Source organism: Cydia fagiglandana, chromosome 9 (genome assembly GCF_963556715.1).
Source record: "Cydia fagiglandana chromosome 9, ilCydFagi1.1, whole genome shotgun sequence".
Taxonomy (NCBI): domain Eukaryota; kingdom Metazoa; phylum Arthropoda; class Insecta; order Lepidoptera; family Tortricidae; genus Cydia; species Cydia fagiglandana.
In genome coordinates this window covers 11439540-11466571 of record NC_085940.1, presented here as the reverse complement: position 1 = coordinate 11466571, position 27032 = coordinate 11439540, and the positions used below count along the sequence as shown (strand labels likewise).

Sequence of the window (27032 nt, the reverse complement as noted above, 5' to 3'; positions counted from 1 at the left end):
GTAAGTTTAAAAATTGACATCTTTCGTCAAAGGATAATCCAGGAATGTCATGAAAATTCAGCCCAGCAGGTTTACACATTTATGCCAGAATCCAGATCCGCTGTGTTATATTTGATTTCCCTCCATCATAGCCAGTAGGCTAGTAGGTAAAAGAGGGGTATTCCAATGATTTTCTACATACCAGTCTCCTACTCACTATATAGTGACCTTTACATTTTAACCTCTAGATTCAAAACCACTATGCATAATCGGAGTTTAGACTTACCGATATATAGGATTGTCCTTGCCGATATTAATTGTTTTGCAGCGAAGATCGGTAAGCTTAGAAGAGAATTCATGTTACATATAACTGCGATGTTTAGATTAATGCATTTAATCCTATATCTACGATACCTACTGCCGTTTACCGTTAATACATAATCGTACTGTGACAAGGGCATTCATAAGTTAAATTACATATTAGTACCTACCTACTTACAGAACTCGACCAAAGTTCAATGAAAGGTGGCGTGTACGTGATAATAATTCTAACATTACATACTTATTAACATTATCTACTAAGCGCTATTGATGAGCTATTGATTTAAAATAAATACAATCCGTAGAGGTCCCTTGTAAATGTTTGGGGGGATCCCGCTTTCATTTATTTCATAATGTTAATTTTAATTTTAATCTTTCATCTCTGACGTTGTCGCATGACTTACTTGATAAGATCTCAAGACCAATTGGCTTGCATGACATTAATTGGTGGTCTAGCGATAAGGCGAGCGACTTTATACCGATGGTAGTGGGTTCGAACCCCGGCTCGTATGCACCTACACCTACTCATGCGGTACTTGAAACTTATGTACTTACGGAGGTAAGGCAAAAACGGTACTTAGTTTATTGTAGGTAAGTAAGTAGTAAACGGCGAGATCCATCGATCGAGGCGTCATCCATCGGTGTTTGACATCACTACGATAACCGACAATGTCACATCACTAGAGGTGGTCGTCCATCTTAGATTGGTTTTACGCGAGAGCGTCCTCGCATATTATTTTCAGATCTATACTCTCATATATGTGATTCCCTAATAAATGTTGTTATAAAGTGGTGTCTGGTGTTTTTACTCTTACAGTAGGTACCTCACACCCATAACAATCGTAGATTTTTTGACACACAATGGCTGGCTATACCTACCTACATAAATCCTCAGACGAAATATGTATCAATAGAGCATTGTTCTGCAACTCTACTGCTGCAGAACAATGGTTCCATTAATTGATTAATGAGGCCAAGTAAGAGCTAGCACGTTCAGAGGAAAGAGGACGGCCGCTTCTCCGTACAAACGTAGTCCCCATTTTCCTCTCTGGATATTAACATTGAAAGTACCTATGTTTACACAATTTGATGTATATTGACAATAGCAGTCCATTCGTTTGACCTTTTAATTAGGTATTATAAGAGTTAGAAACGGAATGCTATCAGTTAGGTGCGGAATGCTCCTTTTAAGTCCTAACTCTATATAGGTAGGTACTTACTTAATAATTAAATATTCTAAAAAAATCCAACGCATGGCTGTCGTCGATCTGTACATCAAATTGTGTAAACATACCTACTTTCAATCCTCATATCCAGGAGGAAAATGATGACTACGTTTGTATGAAAAGGCGGTTTCGGGTCGGTCATCCACATTCGTCTTAAAGTTTAACGTCCACTTATCACCGAAATAAATCATTGGGTTCTAAGAGGTTAAGTGCTATAGAAATGAATGTTTATGAAACTGTAGTAACTAGTGGAGTCAAGTGAACCAGGAGTTTCAAGCTGATACTCATAGTAGTATGGGTTTAAAATTTTAAATCTTAGGCATCAATCCAATAATTTGTTTAAGAATTTTGTCTACCTATATTCATATAGGTAAGTACGAATTATCATTTGATACTTTGACATCACTAAATCTTGGAACTAATGTAACGAGTGATTCTAATTTAGAATCTTAAGCGTAGCGGTGGGATCTAAGGCACGAAGAGTACCTAAATAAGCAGTTCACTTCATTACAATATGAATGAAATGTACCCTTAAATACGGCTCCTCTCCCGGTCCAACTACCATAATCACACATAATATGCCATACACCATACAATACCATAGGTATCATAGGTACTCATTCCCGAAGATAAAGTTCAGCTGCTTAGTCGCTGTGCCAGTTCCAACTGGAGTCCGATCACGATCAGTAAGTATCGAAGCTGTATTGTTCCTAAAATTGGAATTAATTAGACTTCGCATTATCTTCGCAACTTTGAAATGTGACGCTAACTTCAAGGTCATTTCGTATCACGCTCGCTAAAAAGAAACATTTTTCATTAAATGATTTTAAGCATCAAAGCACTCTTGTTCGAGTTACTGAGGTGTGAAAATACCTCAGATACATCGGAAATGCAAAATCGTAGCAATGGCAAAATCATGATCAAATCGAAGATTAATTGTCCCATCTATAGAGCCCTTTAATATAATAGTCTGGCAACATTACAAATTGGACACCTGTCAAAAATCTTTGTTGTCTATGGTCCTTTCCCCTTGGCATTTCGTTGCAAGAAGTGTCGTGCGTGGCATTCATGCTGGTTTATAGTCAAAAAAGTATTATACATCGCAGACTAAGAGCGAAATAATAATGTCGGAACACGTGCTACCGGCCGAGGAGCCGATACGGTTCATATCCCCGGTCATTCAGGATAATCCGACAGGATGGGGACCGTGCGAAATGCCGGACCAGTTTCGGGACATGCCGTATCAGCCGTTCAGCAAAGGCGATCGGCTGGGCAAAATAAGTGATTGGACCATGGTACAGGACAAGAAATACCAAAGTAAGTAGAATATATGTTCTTTATACAGGTTAGAAGGGTCCTACTAGGACTATGATTGAGGTTATGTTGAACTGAATAAGTTGACAGTGACACAATCGTTAGGGCGCGTATTACGAGTTAATGCAGAAGACGATGACGTATATTTGCTACAAGTGCAAGCTGCATGTAAAACTTGATCTTATAATACAAGACACAAAAATGTATATAGCATAGTGTTTTACTGGATAGCACTTTTAAAGCAATATCAATGATAATATTGGCATTACACAATCAGTTCTCGATATATGACAGTTGCATTAGTTTAAATTGCTTGATTTCTTGAAAATTTATACTAAGCACACATATTTTCTTTATTACCCATTTACATACAACCCTGCTTTTATTTATGATCTGTGTAACATGACATTTAGTGATAAGTCTATTATAATTAGTTTTAAGTACATATATTTTTAACCCATAACTTGCATGTTTGGTTTAACTGTCAATGTAAAGTTGGTTAAATAAAATAAAATTGTATAAATAAAACCTGTGAAAATGTTAACCTTTACTATATCCAATAAAGGGTCATATTATTCATGCAGGAGTGTCACTTTTTTAATTATATAGTATTGTAAGATTATATTATAATGTTTTCAGATAAGTATGCATCCCAGTTTGGCGCAGGATCGTCGTATGCATACTACCATGATGAGGATGAATCAACATTCCACCTGGTCGATACAACCAGAGATGTGAGTTATTTATGGAATAATAATGGAATAATTTTAATTAGTTCATAAATTTATTTTAGAAATTTGAATTGGAAACTTTAGAAAAAGTAATGTTATGTTGAGATTAGGGTCATTCTAAGTTAAGAGGTAATCGCTTGTATGAAAAAGTGGCACAACATAAATGTTTAAAATTTCATCTAATTATACAATATTTATATTGAAACAACTCTTTTATGTATATTTGTAAGCTAATCAGTCATTTCTTTAATTTTATACCATTTTAGAAGACACCAGGGGAGAGACCGTACTTTTTCTATGTAATAAAGAGAGAAGGGTCTCTCCCCTGATCTCTTTAAAAACAAACAAAATCGAAATTTTGACCAGCCGTCTTACAAATTCGAGCAAATTGAAGTGTAATGATTCATTTAAACAAGAATTCATACCTCCACTGTACATTTTGGAAAATTATGCGCCAGGGGAAAGACGCCAGGGGAGTGACTTTTTCATGTCAAATCAGATATAATTGCGAAAGTATTTATTGTAAATAATTAAAATAAAGTATTTATATAATCTATGCATAAACTATAGTAAATATACAAATACAATTAAGTATTTATAACAATAAGTTTGAAATAAAACTGACCAGGGGAGATACCACTTTCATAAAACAACATTGTCAAGTAAAGAGGTCAATGATCAAAATGACTGACAATCGGAACCAAAAGATGACTGTCGCAGGGTTAGTGGTCAGTATTGAATGAAATGCATTGCTATTGGGATTAAAATGGCAATAATTAAAATTATAAACCCAATATTTTTACATTTACATAGTGGCCAGGGTAGGAGACATAGAATTTGGGGGACAAAATTTAACATAAATATTTTTTATGAAAAAGAAAAGTTTAAAGGATTTTACTAATGAAATTACAATCAATATTTGTTTTAATTTATGAAGTATACCAAATTTAATGGATTTATGGGTTTTACATCTGGATAAAATTACTGATTTATTGAAAAACCTGCAAAGGGACAGGCCAGGGGAGGGACATTTTGCATGTTTGAGGTGCAATTGTGGTCAAACTGAATTAATTAATTAATTGAAATTGACTGTATATAGAGGAAATGCAATTTTTTAAGGGAAATTACCATAATTTATTTAAATTGTTTTAGAAAAGTATGGATATTTATCATGGACACCATTAATACCTCTTAACTTAGAATGACCCATTAAATAAATATTTAGGGACAATAGGGACAATCTTACACAGATGGACCTAGCCCAACACTAAGCTAGCTTGTAATTATGGGTACAGTCGAGTTCATTAATATGTATACCATATTTTTTCTTACTTATATAGATAAATACATACAGAAATACAAAGATAACATCCATAATTCAGGAAATGATATTATACTGGTAAACACTAAAATAAATGCCCTTTTGATTCTTATTTCAGATAACTATTAAAATTCAAATTATTTCTACAATACTAAGGATGTTTTAAAATCGTGTGTACAGCATACAGTTTATCTTATCGACTTACCTCAAATTTTGAAATGTCATCATCATTTATTTATTTAAACTTTATTGCACAATAAAAATTGTACAAAAGGCGAACTTAATGCTAGAAGGCATTCTCTACCAGTTAACCCTTGGGCCAAACATAGAACAAGTGTAATAGGTGCAAGAAAAAATAAAAGTACGAAAAATTAACTATTAAGCATACATTTTTATGTTGAACAACATACAACAATTTATCTCTAAATTGTAATTATATATTTTTTCAGCAAAAGCCGCCGTACCAGCGCGGACGTGCTCGTGGTCGCGGTCAGCGCGGGCAACGCGGCGCGCGCACTCCAGGCGGCATGACCACGCTGAATAAGGTAAAAAATAATTATTTCACTATGATACAGAAGGGTTGTTTGACTATATCTTGTTGTTATGCTGACCCATAAGCAATTGGACAATAGTAGCACAGTTTCCCGGTCTGAAGGTCTGACTGAGAACGCTTTTTTGTCTTGGAAAAGAACGATACTGAAACGAGTACGCGGCCGAGACCGAGAATTCATAGACGAAAAAACTGGTCAAGTCCGACTAGCATTCCAAGGGTTTCATACATTACTCAATTTTTAACAATGTATTTTTTTATGTGGAAAGTGAATGAAATGTCTTTAAAAAACCTGTAGGGGTCGGATCAAAAACTAAGTAAGTAAGTCCGACTCACGCTTGACTGCACATTTCTAATAGGTTTTCCTAACATCTATATGTAAAGAAATGGTTTAGTAATCAAAATTGAATGAGGCTAGCAGTAAATGTGCTGTAGCACTATCAGTAAAAAGTTCTTATTTTGTCCAGCAACGTGACCGCAAGATGGGCAAGCGCTGGGGCCAGCGCGGCGCTCCAATGAAGATCCGAGACGCGTCCGTCACCGTGCGCCCCACCTGGGTCACCATCGAGGACATGGACTTCCCTAGGCTGGCCAAGCTGTCCCTGCCCGGCATCAAGGAGGGTAAGTAGCGTAACGAGGATGGCTGACCACATCAGTTGATATTATTTATATGAGACAAGATGTAGTTCAGTTCATTTATTCATTATGACTTAAAACTTTTTGGGAAACCATGGAGACCCTAATTTCAAACACCCTTATGCCTTGTAAAGGGTTAAGATGGCCAATCTTACAATTTTTCGTCGACATTACCGTTTTTTACTAGCACGTTTAGCCGAACGGACTAGTAAGAGTATGTGAACGCCTACAGGTGAAGACATCGCGTGTTGCGGCGTGCTGGAGTACTACGACAAGGCGTACGATCGCGTCAACGTCAAGCACGAGAAGGCTCTGCAGCGCATCGATCGCATTTTCCATACGGTATGATTTTCATCGAAGCACTTTCCCAGATGAATCCTAAAGGAGGGGTCCACTTTGACAACCTAATTCCAAGACCTCTCTTTATCTTTAGGTATTGAAATAAAAGTAAACAAATTATTTTGTAATTTTTGGGTATTTATAACAATATTGATTAACCAACCAAATACAAAACCACCCGGATATGTCACTGAACGACCTGACTTTAACCTAAGTACATTATTTGATCATGTAATGTTTTCGTAGATTTTGTTTACTCTTTTTTAAATACCTAAACATACAGACTAGACTAGAGGATTGAAAGCGACTGTCTGTCCTTTGTAAGGGTGGTATTCCACCTGTCCAATGTCATTGCCTCTCACTCTCATCATTCATCATTTCAGCCTATATACGTCCCACTGCTGAGCACAGGCCTCCTCTCATGCACGAGAGGGCTTGGGCTATAGTCCCCACGCTAGCCCAATGCGGATTGGGGACTTCACAGACACCTTTGAATTTCTTCGCAGATGTATGCAGGTTTCCTCACGATGTTTTCCTTCACCGAAAAGCTAGTGGTAAATATCAAATGATATTTCGTACATAAGTTCCGAAAAACTCATTGGTACGAGCCAGGATTTGAACCCGCGACCTCCGGATTGAAAGTCAGGCGTCATATCCACTCGGCCACCACTGCTTCTCTCTCTCATTAAAGCAAAATATGTAACGCAATACACATTGGACAAAGAAATTGGATAGGTATTGAATACCACCCTAACTGAAAAACTAGGTCTTATTTAGAGATTAGTCTTGTTTCATCGAGATATTTTCCTTCAATGTAACTGCTAAATATTAAACGATTCTTACATAAGTTCTAAGAAACCTATTAGCACAAGTCTTGTTCGTACGAGATTGTAACGCTGCGTCTTACGTAAGCGAACAACTCGCGAACGCGACGCGGCGCGGCGGACCCAAGGCGATCGCGTTCGCAACGAGATCGTCCACGTAGGACACTTCTATAGGTATCAAAGGATTGATTCACCCCGCGCCGCATCGCTTCACTTCGCGTTCGCGTGTTGTTCGCCTAACGTAGTACGCTGCGTAAGGCATGCATTACTACTTGCCCACTATCACTCAACTTACGAGAAACGAATGATGAAAGTAATTGTTGTGCCAGGTGACGACGACCGACGACCCGGTGATCCGGCGGCTGTCGAAGACGACCGGCACGGTGTACGCCACCGACGCCATCCTGGCCACCATCATGTGCTGCACGCGCTCCAACTACTCCTGGGACATCGTCATCGAGAAGATCGGTATAGACTTACTTATTTATTTATTTAAGAAACAAATAGTCGTTTACAAATAAGATTACAATAATATTTCGTAAATTACGACCTGGAGAGGCAGAAACCGAACTTTCGATTTTCGTGTTTCGCGGTAGGCCCTTTGATTGCGCTTGTGACGCCCTCTACGCAGAGTTTTGCGTAATATTCCCTATTACAATCGTCTTTTGGTCTTGTAGGCGATAAACTGTTCCTGGACAAGCGCGACAACACAGAGTTCGACCTGCTGACGGTGAACGAGACGTCCGTGGAGCCCCCGGCCGACGACGCCAACTCCATCAACTCGCCGCGCAACCTCGCGCTAGAGGCCACCTTCATCAACCACAACTTCAGCCAACAGGTATCCCCATTGACACATGTGTCCATGAAATATTGCACCTCGCTTGTACATAACTTTAGATGTCGGACTGATGTAACAAAAGTCGCTGCGCCACCGTGAGACACCATTGTGCGCTTTATCTACGGTCTTGATCTTCTATTGAATGCTGTACGCATTGGTCAGCGACTGCATTAAACCGGCGAAAACGCTCCGGTTAGCGAATAGTTATCGTAGACCCCATTCATAACGTTAGCGATCTCTATACTACACACACGACGCCTAACACACCTACACCTTTCATCATCATTCAGCCTTATCGCCCACTGCTGAGTATAAGCCTCTCTTCGCTCAGCATACACTTTTATTATGTTTTATGCTGTCGTCTTGTGCGAATATTTATCCTACAATGGTTTCATTTAAGCTTAGAATAAACTTAAAAGTGAAAATTACTGTCTTGGGTGACACTTGAACTCACGGCATCGTTCGCAGATGTTTCTGCTTTGTTAAAAATTAAAATGGTTCCATTTGTCGCACAGGTGCTGAAGTCCGGTCCGACGGAGCCCAAGTACAAGTTCCCCGAGCCCAACCCGTTCGTGTCGGAGGAGGAGGAGGGCGAGGTGGCCTCCGTGGGCTACCGCTACCGCAAGTGGAACCTCAATAACGGCGTGGTGAGTTGATGAGCTTCCATGTTTGGTCCTATTGAACGACAAAGCCATTATACTGCAAAACGTAATTCAAGACCAAAAAAAAATAAGAATTGTTGCCACTTTTTTACTAGCGCGTCTTGTATTTATGTACAAAAAAATAAATTAAAGTACTTTTTTTAAATCGTAGGAGTAAAATCAGTAATAAAAAAATTATTTTAGTGTGATTATTTATCAAAAGGAATTTACTATTTTACAAACAAATTATTGCAGTGGCAACATTGTCTTACTTTTTTTGGTCTTGAATTACGTTTTGCAGTATAATTTATCCTTTTTCATAGTTCATTTTCTTTAAAATTAGAAAGATGATAGCGATCTTGATATGTCTTTTAATTGAAAAACGCTTTCTAAAAATCAATAATTATTACTTATGAAAGCAGAAGAATATAAATGATCGTATTCGATTCATAATTGTTACATATTTGCCTCGAGCTATTTTTAAAACGTGTTTTTCAATCTAAAGACATATCAAGATTGTTTACCTTATTTCCAATGCTAAAATTAATAAACGAACTATAGGTATAGCATCATCATCATTGGCCACAGCATCTTTGCAGTTGCAGCGACTAAAGAAGGTATTTTGAGGAGGTAGTCTACAGCCTACATCGACTGCGATGACTGTATAGACCAAAGGCCGATCGGTATTTCTTGCCGCATCGACCACGGACGTGTCTTGACTAGAGATGCACCGGATATCCGGTTACTATCCGGTATCCGGCCGTTATATTACTATCCGGCCGGATACCGGATAGTGACCTACTAGGAAACAGGTCAAACCTGCAGAATGCGCACCTGAAAAACCCCCTCCGGCCGTTTTGGCAACCAAGTTTCGTAACCAGTTGTCAAAAAAGAATATATCATCGTGTTAGGCAACTAGTTGCCTAAAAAGAAATTCTATTCCTGTTTGACATCCAGTTGCCAACGAAGAATAGAGCTCAGACACTTAGAGAAAATGTGGCTAGTTTCCAAGGCTTCAAAAACAAATGTACATATAAAAGTACTGACATACAGTGTTGGGCATTCAAGAATAAAATCATTATTTGAATAAGAATTTGCAAGAATAAAATTACGGTGATTTTATTCTGGAATAATTCGTCCGGAATAATTTTGTCTGGAATAATTCGTAGATGAGAAAATTTAATGGGAATAAGTTATTCTTAGTCAAATAAAAATAATCAGGATTTTTTAGCTAATTTAGCTAAAAATAGCTATATATCTGACTTTAATAATTAAAGCCAGATAAATAAGCTATAAAGCTTACCTAGGGGCTATTTATAAATTACGTCATTTCAAATTAGGGCGGTGGGGTCTGGACATCGGATGATGGTAGCATGACGTAGGAGGAAACGGGGCCATTCGAAGCATGATTTTTGGATGATTTTAGGGGGGGGGGGCTCAAAAATCGTCAAAAATCGATGACGTAATTTATGGACAGCCCCCTAGTTGAGTGGTAGTACAAATACCATGGCTGCGATTTACTAAATTTCACAAAAAATACAAAATAACGCGTACAGGTTAATATTTTATAAAAAAATATTTTAGTCCACAACATTGCTTAACATATTTGACACCACGGAATTCACCATCTCTAACGAGAACCTAAGCAGATCAGCAATATCCTGTGCGTGGCGGGCGTCGAAATCGGTGCGGTTGTTGGGGCATATAAATACAAGTGTCCACCCATTTTCCCCTACTCCGCAATGTTGACTGCAAACGCTCGTTCCAGGTGATTTTAGGATATTCTAGATGTCACGTAATGTCTAGCTGTGAAATGAGATATGAAAGTCTTATTTGATAACCAGTTGTAAACAAAGACATTTAATTCCTTTCCGACAACTGGTTGCGAAACTCCACTGTCATCTACGGTAGTTGTGGATCAGGAATAGAATTTCTTTTTGGGCAACTAGTTGCGTAACAAGATTATTTTTTATTTTTCAACAACTGGTTGGAAACTTGGTTGCCAAAACGGCCGGAGGGGAAAAACCGAAATGTAGGTATAGTTCCGCTGGCCGGATACCGGATATGCGGCCGATGGATAGGCCGAATATCCGGTATCCGGCCAAACAACTTTCCGTTGCATCTCTAGTCTTGACTCCTGAGAATTTTTTAAGTCTTATTTCACGGGATTTTAATATAAGCCTTTGTGTTCTTTATTTAGTTGCTGCGCAGTTGTATTAAACTACTTTATGTCCCAGGTTCTGGTAGCTCGTTGCGAACACGACGCCGTAATGCAGGGGCCTCAAAACGAGACCCAGTTCCTCACTATCAAGGCCCTGAACGAGTGGGACAGCAAGCTCGCCAACGGCGTGGAGTGGAGACAGAAGCTGGACACGCAGCGGGGAGCCGTGCTGGCTAACGAGCTGCGGAACAACTCGTGCAAGCTCGCCAAGTGGACCGTGCAGGTAATGTAGTGTAACCAGTCATACAGGGTCTGTGGGAGACCCAGTTTCTCTACATCATGGCTCGTAACCTTTTGGACGCCAATGACCGATATATCCGCACCGCAGGTCAACGCCAAAGACGGTTTAATCGGTCACAGACCACAGAGCAACATAGACCTACGTGCATATGCATTAAAGTTCAATTTCAGTTTTGACACTTCAGTGACGTGGCGTCCGAATGACAGCTTTTGTGTTTGACACGGCGTCGAAAAGGTTAAGAGGATTCCAAACCTGATCTATCTTGGGAGTTAGGGAGAAATGCTTGAAAAATTTGTGTCCTGATTACTTCCTTTGAAAAAATAGTTCATTATTTTTCTCAAATTATTCATTATATTCGTAAATCGTAAAGGAGAAGTAACCAATTTTTATCGTAACTTCGATGTCGCAAACCGGCTGCGATAGAATTATGTAATGTATAACAACTACCTCGTCGGGCAATGCGTTTCCGTTCCCCTGCAATAATGTCATATCATATCATATCATATGTATGTTAATTTCATCCTTATCCAGCCACAAACAAAACAAATCCATAGTTTAAACAAAAAAGATATCTACTGACACACGATTTCTCTATGGATCAGGATATGTTTGATGCCACTCCACTCTATATGTCATAAGCTCGATTGAATAACCCGTTTCCGTTCCGCAGGCGCTGCTGGCCGGCTCGGACCAGATCAAGTTCGGCTACGTGTCACGCACGCAGGTGCGCGACAACGCGCGCCACGTGATCCTCGGCACGCAGCAGTTCAAGCCGCACGAGTTCGCCGCGCAGATCAACCTGTCCATGGACAACGCCTGGGGCATCCTGCGCTGCATCATCGACATCTGCATGAAGCAGAAGGACGGTCAGTACACACGCCACGGTGGTTCTGGTAGCCTAGTACTTTACAGAATCAAAGACAAATCCGTACTTCGAATCTGACAGCGGATGCGGTTCATTACGTATATCGTAAAACCCGTAACACACTACCGCACCGCACCAAGGTATTCCTTGTATTTTAAATATGACAGATTTGCTCTATTTTTAACTCTCGTTGCAGGTAAATACCTAATTATGAAGGACCCCAACAAGCCCCTGATCCGCTTGTACGACATCCCGGACAACACGTTCGAGTCGGACGCCTCCGAGGAGAGCGGCGACGAGCCCGCCGACACCCCATTCGCCCCTCTCTACTCTTACGGAAACAACAAGAGGATTTAAACCTTACGAACATAATTTTTGGGTGCTAATTCACGTGACGCTACACAAAAACGAAGGCATTAATTAGATTGAACCCTACGCGCCTATACATAAGGTAATAAATACCTTGTTCATCTTTCATTAGCCACAAATCAGTTACTCTCAAGACGTATCAGGTTTCTAGTGTATTTATCACAGTTTAATAAGTATTCAATATGTATTTCATATTTTTATTCAACAGAATACAATTTTATGGTCACATTTGGTGTTTTATTAGTAAGTAAAGTGCCTACACTTTTGCACCTTACTCCTTTGTAATAAGGCGAAAAATGTAAACATCTTTGACGTCGACTGTACTAAGTACTTGTACATTTTATTTGTTAAATTTATAAAAAATCATCGGCTGGCGTTTCACTTATTCATAAATGCAATGCAGCACTAAGATTAAGGGAAACGGTGCGAAATGAATACAACTATTATTTTATAGAAACTGTAGTTATGAACACATTATTTTGCACTGTCTTATCACAGTCATGCTTACGTCTAATAAAAGCCAGATCTCCACATCAACATTATTTGATACCAGCTTGAATAAATATTAACAGTGTCTCGGCTCCTTCATCAAACTTTGCAACTATGTATTCGTCTTTTTTTTTACGAGCGGTACAGTTTATTTATATACAAAGAATTAGAATCAAATATATTAAAAATAAAAATAAACTAACTTGTGTATTCGTCTTATATTTACAATCACAATGTTACAACATAAATGTACATTTAGATGAATGTTTAGGCACATCAATTACCATGTAAATTAATAAAATAAACAGATAACATGTTACAGTCAATATTGTTATACGTATTTGTTTGCTGATCAGCACTTTCATTTACAATTAGTCTCGTGATCTTAGAGATAACATTCTGGCTCATATAATAGTCGACACTACAATATTTATTCAATAAGGAGTCGTTAGTTTGAGTGAAACCAATCTTAAAATGAACGCCTCTGTACAGTCACCTGCAATAATATGTTACTCTTAGATGGCCGCAAAAATATGTGACACGCTCTTATGGCTCTACAAATAAGATCGCGTCAGATATCTTTGCGGCCTTCGTTGTATAACATATTATTGCAGGTGATTGTATTATACGAAAATTTTTAATGTGATCCACAACTCAATGAAGGAGCGTTAATTTTATGATTGGCTTTACTAAGATTAGATCAACTAATAACCTCCATATCTTTAAGCGCCGTTGCCTCTTGATTCTTCTCCAGCATATTATCCTGCACCTCTTCCAACGTTTTATCCTTAGTTTCTGGCACGAAAAAGTATATAAAAAATAAACCTACATAACCTACTACAGCGAAGGCCCAGAACACGGCAGAGTGACCCAAGCCTGCCCTGATGCCGTGGTAACACTTGGTAATAACAAAGTTCATGACACACGCCATCACAGTGGCTGAACTAGACGCCGATGTCTTTACGTTTATAGGAAACAGTTCAGCTTGCATCACATAAGGTAACATCCCTATGCCTACGGAATAAAATATATTGAATCCGAACAACCCTATTAAAGGTAAGAAGGAGATTGTAGAGAGTGTATCCGGGCTGAGTTTGACGGTGTCTTGGAGGTAGAAGTAAAGGCCTAGGGCGCTCATTGAGAGCGCTACTCCCAAGTCCGAGACGAACATAAGGAGCCGTCGGCCGAAGTAGCCGGCCAGCAAAGCTCCTCCCACTCCTGTAAGCAAAAAGGTCGAAATTAAACTTTCGTGATTAGACGACAACGGTTTCTCTCACTTGAAATTAGAGTGCACGAAGTGCAGCCGCCGCGAGCACTCGAGCCTGAAGAAAGACCCCCGACGGGCCCGAAACATGTCGTCAATAGCGACTAAAAATTAAAGTGAGTGAAACCGTTGTTGTCTAATCAGTTCAAAAAGAAGATATAAGGGCAAATATTATTTCAATAAACCTTTTAGATGCCAAGTAAATACTACGCCATATCACAAATATGCCAATGGCGTAGAGACATATATTTCAAGATGACGTTATGGGTTTGGTCATGTTTATTATGAAATGTATGAATCTTAATAGGAGTACTGTTTGTCCTGAATAGCATATTACTCCACAATGACCGGGAAACAGGGAATTGCATTTAAACGACTGAACAAAGCGAGGCCGATGATTTTGTCCAGAGAGATGCTATAATAAATCATATCCATTCACAATTTTGTTAAATATGTGTTACCTGTGAGAAGTTGTACGAAGCCATAGACAATACTGACGAGTGGTCCAGAAATGGAACTGCTTTGTCTGAAGATCACTTCGAGATACGCTTGGATGGCCATCCCGCCGGTCATGTATTGTAACACCTTCAAACCTTTTGTAACAACACAGATTTCTATTAATAAACGAATGTGGGAGTAATAACTTACGTTATAATGAATTAAATGGACTACGATTTAGAATTATTTCACTCCGTTTTGTAACAATGTTAAATAAACCTACCTGCGGGACCTACGCACAAGTGCGCAAAGTGCGATTTCGCTTCCGTGATTCCTACGAGTAGCAGCAAAGTATTCTTGTTTTCGATGCTGAGGTGAAAAGAATATTTAATATTTATTCAGTTCAATGAATCTGACCCTCTCATAGCTAGGTATGTATATTTATATGGATGGACTAGAATCTACTTACTAGATAATAGGCTATGGGTGAGTCTCAAAATTATTTACGAAGAAATTATATAAGTACCTGTTACGATATACAAAGCTCTTCTATACTTCATGTTAGAGACTAGCTCCCAGAGGGAAGTTTTATTCTCCATGCTTTCCCGCACATGTGCCCGTATGGTTCCTAACTGCTCGTCCACCCACTGAAATAAAATTATTTACATTAAGTTTTATATCAAATATAAATAACTATTATAAAGCCACGATCCTAATATTGTCGGTGTTTTTCCATTTGTCATCGCCAGTGCATACATTTTAAACCTTTGAAATCAATTTAATTGTTTTTAATTAAGTATTGAGGTAAACAAATATCAGTTACAGAAACAAAATTAACCCTTTTAGTGCACAATTTACCGTTAATTTAGCGGAAATTGGGTTTTTTGTATGATTTATTAATTTTTTTTTTTTTAATATATAATTTCTTTATTCAGACAAATACAGTCCACATTTGTTAGTCTGTTACTTATAAACTAGGTTAATTGTACTTACATATGTAAATATACTACATTTATACATTTTTAACCCTTTACCACATACGAAGCCATTTATGGCGGATATAATATTCAACTTAATTAATATTACGCTGATTTTATCTTTAAATGGTATCTTATGGACCCGGGTATGTCCTTAAACTACGTCCAAACCAGCGGTGGTAGGTCCCGCAAGGGGCCGCCTGGTTTGCTACCACCCTCCCGCCGGAGTCAGGCGCCAAGCAGCCTTGCTGCGTTTCGTCTATGTGCGGGAGTACCAGTGCCTTTGGGGGATGATTGGCTGTCAGTTGTGTTGCATAATGCCGGTTTTTGGATTCTTGAGTGACGTCGGGCCGAGCGGCTCACGCTGGAGGGTAGCGGGATCCGAGGCACGGTCTTGCCGGTGGCCGACCGCAGGAAGTTGGGGGCCCAATTGTACGACAGCCACGTACGAGAGGCTGCCCCGCCACCTAGCGAAAAATCCTGGAATAGCTCCACCGTGCCAGATGGCGACTGGACGGGAGGACCCGGTGGGTTATTTCAGGGGGGCTCGGGCGTCCCCGCAGTCTCCAAGTGAGCTCCTCATTGTCCGGATTAGCTCAAGTGATCCAATTGGTAAACACAACACCTCGACAGGCATTTTTTTCACCCATCCCACACTCCACAAACATGAAGTCGAAAAGGAAAAAGAATAGGGTTAAACACCGGCTGCACTTCCTCCCATTGAAAGTGCACCTCACCAACATCAGGGGGTTGCACTCAAATATCGATCCGGTCCACCACCATCTTGAAACCGAAAAACCGCACCTATTCTTTTTGACGGAGACGCAAATCAAAACCCCAGCGGACGCGTCGTACCTCAACTACCCAGGCTACTCACTGGAACATAAGTTCAGAGCACGTGCTGGGGTCTGTGTGTACGTCCGCGATGACATTTGCTGCAAGCGTCTCCGTTGCTTTGAGGCTGCCGGGTTTTCCATTTTGTGGATTATGGTTGACTCGGGCTCAGAGAAAACTCTGTATGCCTGTGTCTACCGATCGCACAGCGGAAACCAGGAGACAACTAGGCTCTTTGACCACCTTACTGAGATGGCAGATAAAGCCCAACAGCGGTACCCTGCGGCTCAACTCGTATTCCTTGGGGACTTTAACGCCCACCACGAGGAGTGGCTGTTCCCGTTCAAGAATACCTGCCACGCTGGGAGGGAAGCGCGCAAATTTGCTGTATCCCTAAACCTTACCCAGCTGGTAAATGTTGCGACGCGGATACCGGATGTTACTGACCATACACCCAATTGCCTTGACCTTCTGCTGACAACTGATCCAGACAGGCACTCGGTTTCGGTCTCAGCTCCGCTAGGATCGTCCGATCACTGTCTAGTGAAATCCGTGTCGATCCACTCTCCTCCTGATCTCTGCCCTAGGGGCACGAGGAGAGTATGGCGATACGAGTCAGCGGACTGGGATGAGATGCGGCATTTCTTTGCGTCTTTCCCCTGGCAGCAGGTCTGTTTTTCTTCGGGTGACCCCTCTTGTTCTGCTGAGGCTGTTGCTGATGTGATTCGGCAGGGAATGGAATATTTCATTCCGTTCTCCGACCTATCGCTCGATCACAAGACCCGAGCATGGTACAATTCGGACTGTGCTAGAGCCGAGGCCCTTAAGCAGTCTGCATACCAGGCTTGGGTATTAGCCCGCGATACCAAAGCTGGAGCACAGAGGGTTCGCGCGAGGAAAAAAGCCTTTAACTCAGCTGCCAAGTCCTGCAAACGGGTGCTTCAAAAGGCTCGATTCGACCACGTCAGTCGAATAGGGGCCAAACTCGCCTCCTACCCTCCTGGTAGCAAGCGGTTCTGGTCCCTGTCGAAAGCGGTCGAATCCAACTTCTGCCGACCCACATTGCCACCTCTGCAGAAACCTGATGGGACACTGGCCCACTCCGCGACAGAGAAAGCTAACTTGTTTGCTTCTCTGTTTGCGAGCAATTCACGTCTAGATGCAGGCTCAAAACTTCCACCTACGCTACCTCAATGCAGTTCCTCTATGCAGAGAATTGCTATACATCAAAAAGAGGTACGCCGAGCTCTGCAGAATCTTGACGTGAATAAGACCAATGGACCAGACGGTATACCTGCACGTGTACTAAAGCAGTGTGCGCCTGAGTTGTCTCCTGTACTGACACGCCTGTACCGCCTCTCTCTCCAAACAAGAACGGTGCCGAAATCCTGGAAGCTTGCAAACGTGCAGCCAGTACCCAAGAAGGGTAGTCGTGCTGATCCCTGCAATTACCGACCAATCGCCATTACCTCCATGCTCTGTAAAGTCATGGAAAGGGTACTTAACGGCAAGCTGCTGGCATACCTCGAAGCAAATGATCTGCTCAGTGACCGTCAGTATGGCTTTCGCCGAGGTCGGTCTACTGGGGATCTTTTAGCGTATGTCACGCACTGCTGCGGCGAGGCCATCGAGAGGAACGGTGAAGCGCTTGCTGTTTCACTGGACATCTCGAAGGCCTTTGACAGGGTTTGGCACGCAAGTCTCCTTAGCAAGCTTCCTGCATACGGCATCCCTGCTGACTTTTGTAGCTGGCTATCTGATTTCTTGAGTGAACGGTCGATCAGAGTAGTTATTGATGGCTGCTCTTCGGACCTCATGGCCATTGACGCTGGTGTTCCTCAGGGGTCTGTTCTCTCCGCAACCCTTTTCCTGCTCCACATTAACGACATGCTGCAACCCAGCATTGTAGGTTATGCAGATGACAGTACGGTTGTTGAAAGATATTTGGCTAGTGCAGGGGACAGCAGGGAGGATATACGTTCACAGAGAGAGGCCATGGTTGAGCGAATGAACTTGACCCTTAGTCTCGTTTCCCAGTGGGGTGATGACAATCTGGTCACGTTCAATGCCTCCAAAACGCAGACGTGTCTATTTTCCGCAAAACGGAGTCCATTCGACCTGACTCCTTCTTTCCGGGGTGCATCTGTACCTATTGCCGACAGTCTGGAACTCCTCGGCATGGAGCTGAATTCAGTCCTCAGCTTCGGCAGCTTCATTGAGTCTAAAGCTCAAACTGCGGCCAGAAAGCTGGGCGTCCTAAATAAGGTGAAGCGATACTTCACACCTGGACAGCTTCTAACACTTTACAAAGCTCAAGTCCGGTCGTGTATGGAGTATTGCAGCCACCTGTGGGATGGCTCAGCTAAATACCAACTCGCCGCTTTGGACTCAGTGGAGCGCAGAGCCAGGAGGATGATTGGCGACAAGAAGCTAACGGCTAAGCTTCAGTCTTTGGCCCATCGGCGGAAAGTCGCCAGCCTGTCGGTATTCTACAGGCTGCACTTCGGGGAGTGTGCCCAAGAGCTACACGAGCTTATACCACCGTCCCCATTCTACCATCGGACTTTTAGACGCACGGCCGGTTTCCATCCTTACATGGTAAATATTCCACCAATTCGCACGAAGCGCTTTGCTTCTACTTTCCTTATGCGAACTGCCAAGGAATGGAATTCCCTGCCGGCGTCTATATTTCCGTGTTCTTATAACCCGACAACCTTCAAATCAAGAGTGAACAGGCACCTTCTGGGCGAGCTCGCTCCATCGTAGGCCACGTCTACGCCTCGGCTAGTCTGTGGCCATGAGTAAGCCCATTCATAATAATAAAAAAAAAAATGCTCATTTTTTTTTTATTATTATTTGTTTTTTTTTTTTAAACACAAACACAAGAATTTATTGTAGGTAATACACAAAAACATTTTCAGGTGTGCTATATTTTCAGGTGTATTAATTACGAATGCCTTATAGAAATCTAATCAAATTACCTTTTCATCGTTAATGCCCTTCAACTTTATAAACTCCACCCTAGCAGCCGCAATCCTACCATCTTTTACATGGTAATACGGCGACTCAGGTATCCATAGACAACTCAGCAAGTTGGCGAGAGGAATGGCGAGCACCAGCGCGTTGAGCATGTTGTAGGTCACGAACGGACCTACGCAGTAGACGATCAGGCTGCCAAGGTTGTTGGTCACTTGCACAGACATGCCAAGCGCGCCTCTGATCTCCTTGTCAGCTATTTCTGTGATGTAGATCATTACTACCTGAAAAATAAACAGATTTAAGTGTTTCACTATGTATTTTTGAAACTTAGTAGTCATAAATATCGTTTGGCAAAGCAGTTTCGTCAATTGAAAATTTAGGCGCGAAGGTTCGAACTCCAATAAAAAAAATTGGTATGCCGGACTATAATAGTAACGTTATATAGATAGACTTACCACTGCATTCATTCCTAAAGAAACTCCACACAATATTCTTGGAAAATACAACATCTCGGCTGACTTCGTGATTAGTATTATACCCTGAAATCGACAAGAATAGGATATGAAAGTCCGGTTCGAAGGACCAACTTTATTTTTCAAGTATACAATACAGCAAACAAGTCTTTGAATGCGATATGAGGAAGCACCCTGCTTTCATTACTTCTAATTGTAAGTACCCAGTCGTAAAAAGACTTGTGACCCGTTCAGCAGCCGATTTCCTGTAATCTGTGGCCTATAGGTTCAGTGTAGATTATAGACTCGAAATAAGATAACTCTCTAACTTTTTTTGTTAGAAATATGTAGTTATACTTGTTAGTTAACGGAGGCTACAGATGTCCAAGCGGCCTCCAGGACTTATAAATTTTAAGCAGGCAGTGTTCATATTTTTAAAACACTTGTAACTTAATTTGTATTAACAGTAGGTAGTGGTTATAGGTATTGTCTGACCTTAATACAAACGAGAAAGAGAGAGGTGAGGATGGATGAGATAACAAACTTTCAGCCCAGACAAAACATTTCGTAAAAGGTTACACTTACCGCACCTATGATTCCAGGCAGGGTCCCGAAGAGGAGCGCCTTGCGACGGCCCACGCGGTCCAACAGCGGATGCCCTATGAAGCACCCTAAGATAGCACCGATGGCGAACAGGGAGGATACCCATGATATTTGCGCCTGTAATGAGAACACGTTATTTGCATCGGACGAGTAAAGTCTTTTGGAGTCTAGACAATCCCGCGAAATCAAGCTATCGAAATGCAGTAGGTACCTATAGTTCGTTTTTTTTAGCATTAGAAAGAAGGGGTGAAAGAAGTTGCAAGAAGGTAAGCGATCTTGACATGTCTTTTAATTGAAAAACGCTTTTTAAAAATCAAAAACTATTACTTATGAAAGGAGAAGAACATAAATGATCGTATTAGATCCATAATTGTTGCATATTTGCCGTAACTTATTTTTAAAATGTGTTTTTCAATTAAAAGACACATCAAGATTGTTTACCTTATTTCTAATGCTAAAAAAAACTAAGTAAGTATATAGTCTGTATCTTGAGATATTTAAATAAAAGTAAACAAACTCTAGCCACAAATGGCTGCTTAAGCCAGTTGAGGGTAGATGAAAACATTACACGATCAAATAATGTAGGTTAGTCAGGTCGTTCAGTGACAGATCCGGGCGGTTTTGTACCTATTTGGTTGGTTAACCAATAAAACTACCCGAAAATGTACAAATTATTTGTTTACTTTTATTCACCTATTTCAACTACGAATACGTATTGTATGTAACAAAAAAGTTGTAACTTCTAGTATAATAAATAACTAAAATAAATAAATAAATAATTTAAATGCCTAAAGATTAGAGTTTAGTGATGAGAGAAAAGAGGCGACGATAGGCTGGAAGGCTACGATCTCAATAACAGTTTCCACGCAGACCCACACTAATTGATTTGGCCGGCGGTATTATGTGCAATGTTCATACTTAATTTAGACTATTTGGGCTATACATCTCTGCCGTTTAGCTGAGGCGGTTGGTAAAAAGTTTGTCGGGTCAGGCGTGGCTCACTCCTCGATTTCGTCGCTTTGCTACAGGTAGCTAAAAGTACATCCGTTCGACCCCAATTTTGGGGTTTACCATAAGCCGCGCGTGGCGCTGTCGCCACCTAGCGGCCATATCTATGCTGATCGTGACAGACGCGTTTTGTTAGAGAGTGAGTCTTCTGTACCTAGTACTATTATTTATTCTGTGGTCGGGTTTAGGTACCTACCGGCAGTAAACTACATTAATTAAAGAGGGACGGGTAGTCTATCTCGCGGCCGAGATACTGTCTCGCCAATCATGTGCTAGTCAAGCTACAGTCACCATTCATAAAAGTATTAGGTAGGTAGGTAATGTAAGTTAAGTAGGTATGGAAATTATAGACTTAAGATATGCGAGCAACTCAGGTTAACCTTTAATTGACATTGATAACGCGATAATCGCGATATTCAACTCACCTCAGTAATTTGCACATCTGCCTCTCCGCTTTGGAACTTAGGAATAGCTGGTGAAGGCCACGATATCACCGCGCCGGTGAACATGAAGTTTGATGCCGCTGTTTAAAAAAAAAAAATTTACATAACAGACCATCTGCATAGGTATAGAGCCTGTCCAGATGGACGAAAAAAAAAAAACATAGGTATACCTATACAGTGGCGTTCAAAAGTGCATGGATAGATGTCGACCGTAATGCCTTAATATTACAGTTGGAACATCCCATGCACTTTTGAACGTCAGTGTACCTTATATTTAATATATTAATGATATTTGCTGCTTTGATTTATGACTAAGCTGATTTTATAATGTTAACCAAATAGCAGGTTTCAATTAGCGATTCGTATACAAAAACAATGGCAGCGTTACTATCAAGAGGTCAATGAACTATAACAAAAGAAACACATTTTTTATTAATTTATTTAACACTTTACCTAACCTGTGCTTCTTTTACAAGGCGTTTTATTTGCGTACTTATAATATAAATGCATGTATTGCGTTACAAATTTCGCGCCAAACTCACCGCATAATCCCGCCCAATATTGTATCCTCCTCTTCGTCTGATGATGACTCATAGTGACAGCTACTGATACCGAAATAAGTTTATTTTAATTATAGATTACGCGTATATGAGTTTATTTGCCACATTGTGGCAACGCTCGCGGCGTCTGGAGATATACTGATACGGTTGCAATCTAAACACACTCGAGTCTACAATAGAGCTAAGCTATTAATGTCTGTTATCAGAGATACGAACGTCGCGCGAACGTATTTGCCTACCCCTACCATATACATTGATGTAATACTAATAAGTCGACTCAATTGGAACAATATGCTCTGCACATTACATTACAAATCACTAAACTTAGTGTAAAAGAATTATGATTTGAAAATTAGGTATAAATTTTGCGTAATTTCCTGATAGTTTAAATTAGCAATGCAATAGAGGATCTGTTGTTTGACATTGATTTAGTTTAGGCTACTTTTCAATCTAAATGCTATTTCTATCATTTGTACTAAAATTAAAGTTCGAATAAAGAACCTGAGAACAAGAATTTTTCACAAAATGTTTTTAACTATAATATCAAAACAAGTTTACATAATGATATTGAGCAAAAGGTCAACACAACTATAAGATATGAAATTCATATTTATTTAGCTACTGTGTCAAGGTACTGGTAGGAAATCTAAATACATTTATTTGTTTATTCATTTAAATATACTTGCTAATTTTCATTTTCAAATCAATGTACATGTCAATAAAATAAAATACATGCAAAATATTACATATGAAAATGTTTTCAAATTATTGTATATATAATATAATTTATATAGTTTGGTTCAAGATCATATGTGACGTTCCTCGGCAAAAGGTACCTTATGGCGGCTGGCGCTTACGTCCCATAGCGCCGCAATAATATTGGAGCGGCGTTAATAATAACGTAAGCGCCAACCGCCATAAGGTACCTTTACCTGTGGGACATCACAATTGTATTAAATTAATTTGTTTAAAAAATGACATTAAAAAGAAACTATTTTATATTAGTTGTTTATTTTTGGACCTAGTGATTAAGTTGGACAAAAACAAGGAATGTATTATTTTTACTTCATTTATTATAATTTACTTAGTAAGTTCCCAGGAGTTAAGTCCTGGACCAAATTAAATATTCTTGTCTCTGTTTTATTAAGTGTAGGCAATTAAACTCTACCTATTCGGATCAAAACTCACTTCAAAATATCATTATTATCTATATACAAAACAATTATACCTATACAAAATACCTAATATGTTAAACTTGAAAGTTAGGAGGCATTGATTCCATTAGTTTTCTAATCTGCATAGAAACCACCAGATTTTCAGCACAAATGTCTTTTACACTGTATGGCGGAAGCACACTAACATTCCCTATTATTAAATCATCTCCATTTTCCGTTAAAGGCAACAAATTCTTTTTAAACCAGGCTATCAGCTGAGCTTTACGCTGGCTTTTGTCAGATTCGGTTGGCTCTGTTACGGGTTTCCGAGTAGGTGGCTTGATATCATCACTTGGGGTTTCCTCTTGTATATCTTGTACTGCATGCCCAGGTATAACAGTGGTTCGGTAACTTCCTTCATGTGGTACTGAGATAATAACACTGGAAATAACAATTTTTATGGTGTATACGGTGGTAGTATTATTCACTAAGATCTCTTAATACTGGTGCCAAATTTCAACTACATGCAATTATACTAATGTAGGTCTCATAAGAATATCTGCGTTATAATTACCTGAGACTAATAGGGTCAATAGAATGTAGAAAGCCCGTAAAACACCTGTTTTTTATAACCTGGATTTTCACAAACTTATTGACGTATGAAAGTAGGATTTCTGGAACATCTTTAACTGAATCGAAATTTCTTACTAAAGCCTGCTGATCTTCATCCATTTTTATTTGCCACCTTTTAAATCAATAGAGTTATTTTTGCTTATTATTTGGTAAAATAAAGCGTTAGCCGGCAACGGCGACTCAATGTTTTGACTTTTGAATTGTCAATGTCACTGTCAAGTTTTTTTTACTGGACCAAGGATAGTTTACAAAGTTAGAATAATAAAAGCCATAACAGACTACCACACCGGATAGACCTTGGTGCGGTCAAAATACCTCTTATTCTCACTCTAGCTTATAGCTGTCCTTAACGCACATACGGCGAGCAGCTTACACCAAGATCCCGGTCCGGTAATCTGTACACTGTAACACCCACTTCGTGGTTTTTTGGTTGCATCAGATTCGCTTACCCTATGAGATGTAAGAATATTTGTAGGTTGCATTAGCAACCACCATAAGGTGGTTCCGCATATGAGATAGGTACTTCTACACTATAACAAAGGATATCATTTACCCTTTATTTAGGGGTAAAGATAGTCCCATAATAATTATACGATCCAGTGCGAGAAATGAAAGAATAGAACTACTTTTTTAGGTGTTTATTATCTTATAAGCTAGATGTTCATTTCTTGGCCTTGGCTTCCCTCGTGGCCTTCTTCTCGGCCGCCCTCGCGATCTGCTTGGCGGGCTTCAGGTTGCCCTTCAGGCAGAACCTCTGGTTCCTCAGGAATTTAGGGTCCATCTGTAAGAGAATAATTTCATTGTAGTTCAGCGTATCTAGGTATTGCTAACATTGTATCAACCAATTGAAATTGAATTTAAGGTTTTGTTACTTAAAAGTAGTACAGATAAGTCTTTAAGATGACTAAAAATCACATTCAATTTAGCCTTTGCAATGCATAGAGGCTCTTAGTGGGTATGTTTGGCGGAAATTTGGGAGGATATTAAAAAAAACGATTTATGTTTAAAGCATGGATCGGATACTGGGTATTTTTTGGATGGGAATGGAAACGAAAACTGAATTTTTTCGTTTTTTGTTAATTATTTTATTTCTAACTGGTCAATCTAATAATACGAAATAGTTACCTAAAAACACAATTGAGTGTTACATTAGTGGAGTAAAAAATTAATTAACAAGTTTGTTAAAAAATATCCCATAACATTTAAACATTTCTTGTTTGTGTGGTTGTTGTTCTGTAGAAACCAACCGTAAAATGATGCCATTAAACAAACAGATTTATCAATAATAAACCATAAATAAGGAAAACAATTTTATTCTATTTAGAAATAATAGATATCTGTAAATTTACAATCTGTAAAATTACAATGAAGCGCCGGTGGCCTAGCGGAAAGAGCATGCGACTTTCAATCTGGAGATTGCGGGTTCGAAACCCGGCTCTTACCAATGATGAGTAACTTATGTATGAAATATCATTTGATATTTACCAGTCGCTTTTCGGTGAAGGAAAACATTGTGAGGAAACCAAACTAATCCCAACAAGGCCTAGTTTCCCCTCTGGGTTGGAAGGTCAGATGGCAGTCGCTTTCGTAAAAACTAGTGAATACGCCAATTCTTGGGATTAGTTGTCAAGCGGACCCTAGGCTCCCATAAGCCGTGGCAAAATGCCGAGATAACGCGAGGAAGATGATGATTTCTAATCTGTAGATGGATTTTATACACAATTATATTAGGCTTAAGTGTAACATAAGTTCAATAAAGTTCATTTTGTGATACCTTAATACAAATAAACCATTCATCTTAATACAAATAAACCATTCATAATTCATAAACAAATATCCCTGCTTGCAGACTACTCATCAAAACAATTCTAACAACCCCAAACACAATTAGGTTACATTGTTTTATCAGTTTATCAAATTATCACAGAGTTCCAATGGCTACAAATAAATTGCAAGTTAAATAAATTAGAAATGAATTATGTGTAGCTTTTGTCTAGTGGCAAATAATAATAGTCTTGTATTACTTTTGCTGATGAATTGTTAGTGGCAATAGAAAATTACGATTTTTGTTACTTACTCCAAGGGTAGATTCGTGCCTGAACTTCTTAGGCTTCTTAATCCCATTCCTGTGGGCCTTGCGGTCTGAAAGGAGGGAAAAACAAACTTCGAATTATTATCAATTTTAGATATGAAAAAAAAAACCATATCAACTGCAACAATTAGCCAGATCCTTACAAATACAAACAATTAAAACTAGAGTTCTTATTATATTGTGCTTATTCTATAAAGAGAACCGTGTTGTTTACTTACTTTGGTTATGATTTGTGTGGTTCTTGGACTTCGCCATTTTTCAGTATTCACGGAACTGTAACAAGAAATACTTGGATAAACACAATACCACTGGGTGCCTGTAAAATATTTACAGTGCAAACACTAAGTACACTTCACGATTAATTCGATATTATTGGAAATAACACGAATACAGACCTACAACCGGAGAAGTAGTTATTGAAAGAATATGTCAATGTTCTGTCAATGTCAAGAAACGAAAGGCAGAGACATCAAGTGTGTGTTTTATTTCATGATGCAAGTATTTTTGCCAACTCGATAGTCAAACAAACGCACTGTGATTATTCTTGCTCCACATAAATGGTGCGGTAGTGTGTTATGGCTATAACATCTGAGCGGCTACCGCAAAAACCGAAATTCGCAAATTGCGGGGATCTTTCTCTTTTACTCCAATGAAGGCGTAATAAGAGTGACAGAGAAAAATGCCCGCAAT

General features: G+C 39.6%; 4 protein-coding genes across 5 annotated transcripts; 1 reads left to right on the top strand and 3 right to left on the bottom strand.

Moving 5' to 3' along the window:
• Positions 1 to 2542: 2542 nt before the first annotated feature.
• LOC134667362 (eukaryotic translation initiation factor 3 subunit D) lies at positions 2543 to 12644 on the top strand. The gene is made up of 11 exons (XM_063524739.1): positions 2543 to 2843; positions 3480 to 3574; positions 5342 to 5437; positions 5910 to 6063; positions 6311 to 6420; positions 7571 to 7709; positions 7919 to 8079; positions 8595 to 8726; positions 10958 to 11164; positions 11853 to 12048; positions 12244 to 12644. Exons 1-11 carry the CDS (start codon positions 2651 to 2653, stop codon positions 12402 to 12404), a joined length of 1644 nt encoding a protein of 547 aa, XP_063380809.1. The 5' UTR covers positions 2543 to 2650; the 3' UTR covers positions 12405 to 12644.
• On the bottom strand, positions 12549 to 22623 carry LOC134667363 (facilitated trehalose transporter Tret1-like). Of its 2 annotated transcripts, XR_010098630.1 has the most exons (9): positions 22446 to 22623; positions 21886 to 21983; positions 20435 to 20569; positions 19853 to 19936; positions 19400 to 19678; positions 15134 to 15254; positions 14631 to 14762; positions 13109 to 14123; positions 12549 to 13017 (listed from the first exon to the last, which is right to left on the bottom strand). XR_010098630.1 is itself a non-coding variant. In XM_063524740.1 (8 exons), exons 1-8 carry the CDS (start codon positions 22495 to 22497, stop codon positions 13606 to 13608), a joined length of 1419 nt encoding a protein of 472 aa, XP_063380810.1. In that variant the 5' UTR covers positions 22498 to 22623; the 3' UTR covers positions 12549 to 13605. The 2 variants fall into 2 exon arrangements, 1 of the variants encoding a protein (XP_063380810.1); XM_063524740.1 differs by having other exon boundaries at positions 12549 to 14123.
• A 793-nt stretch (positions 22624 to 23416) lies between these two features.
• On the bottom strand, positions 23417 to 24458 carry LOC134667642 (gem-associated protein 6-like). The gene is made up of 2 exons (XM_063525064.1): positions 24192 to 24458; positions 23417 to 24058 (listed from the first exon to the last, which is right to left on the bottom strand). The coding sequence occupies exons 1-2, from the start codon at positions 24347 to 24349 to the stop codon at positions 23713 to 23715; spliced, it is 504 nt and encodes a 167-aa protein (XP_063381134.1). The 5' UTR covers positions 24350 to 24458; the 3' UTR covers positions 23417 to 23712.
• A 403-nt stretch (positions 24459 to 24861) lies between these two features.
• Positions 24862 to 26760, bottom strand: LOC134667392 (large ribosomal subunit protein eL29). The gene is made up of 4 exons (XM_063524795.1): positions 26738 to 26760; positions 26561 to 26615; positions 26328 to 26392; positions 24862 to 25031 (listed from the first exon to the last, which is right to left on the bottom strand). The coding sequence occupies exons 2-4, from the start codon at positions 26595 to 26597 to the stop codon at positions 24912 to 24914; spliced, it is 222 nt and encodes a 73-aa protein (XP_063380865.1). The 5' UTR covers positions 26598 to 26615; positions 26738 to 26760; the 3' UTR covers positions 24862 to 24911.
• Positions 26761 to 27032: the final 272 nt, after the last annotated feature.

Bases quoted from the DNA above. Each gene is read 5' to 3' on its own strand.
- LOC134667362 (XM_063524739.1), top strand. From the start codon at position 2,651: ATGTCGGAACACGTGCTACCGGCCGAGGAGCCGATACGGTTCATATCC. The intron at 5,438-5,909 runs GTAAAAAATAAT...TATTTTGTCCAG, and splicing joins GCATGACCACGCTGAATAAG to CAACGTGACCGCAAGATGGG. The intron at 7,710-7,918 runs GTATAGACTTAC...TTGGTCTTGTAG, and splicing joins CATCGTCATCGAGAAGATCG to GCGATAAACTGTTCCTGGAC.
- LOC134667642 (XM_063525064.1), bottom strand. From the start codon at position 24,349: ATGGATGAAGATCAGCAGGCTTTAGTAAGAAATTTCGATTCAGTTAAA. The intron at 24,059-24,191 runs GTAATTATAACG...TGTTATTTCCAG, and splicing joins ATTGACCCTATTAGTCTCAG to TGTTATTATCTCAGTACCAC.
- LOC134667363 (XM_063524740.1), bottom strand. From the start codon at position 22,497: ATGAGTCATCATCAGACGAAGAGGAGGATACAATATTGGGCGGGATTA. The intron at 19,937-20,434 runs GTAAGTGTAACC...TGTCGATTTCAG, and splicing joins TGCCTGGAATCATAGGTGCG to GGTATAATACTAATCACGAA. The intron at 14,124-14,630 runs GTAACACATATT...TTTTGCTTACAG, and splicing joins CTTCGTACAACTTCTCACAG to GAGTGGGAGGAGCTTTGCTG.
- LOC134667392 (XM_063524795.1), bottom strand. From the start codon at position 26,597: ATGGCGAAGTCCAAGAACCACACAAATCATAACCAAA. The intron at 26,393-26,560 runs GTAAGTAAACAA...CCCTCCTTTCAG, and splicing joins CCACACAAATCATAACCAAA to ACCGCAAGGCCCACAGGAAT. The intron at 25,032-26,327 runs GTAAGTAACAAA...ATTCTCTTACAG, and splicing joins GGCACGAATCTACCCTTGGA to ATGGACCCTAAATTCCTGAG.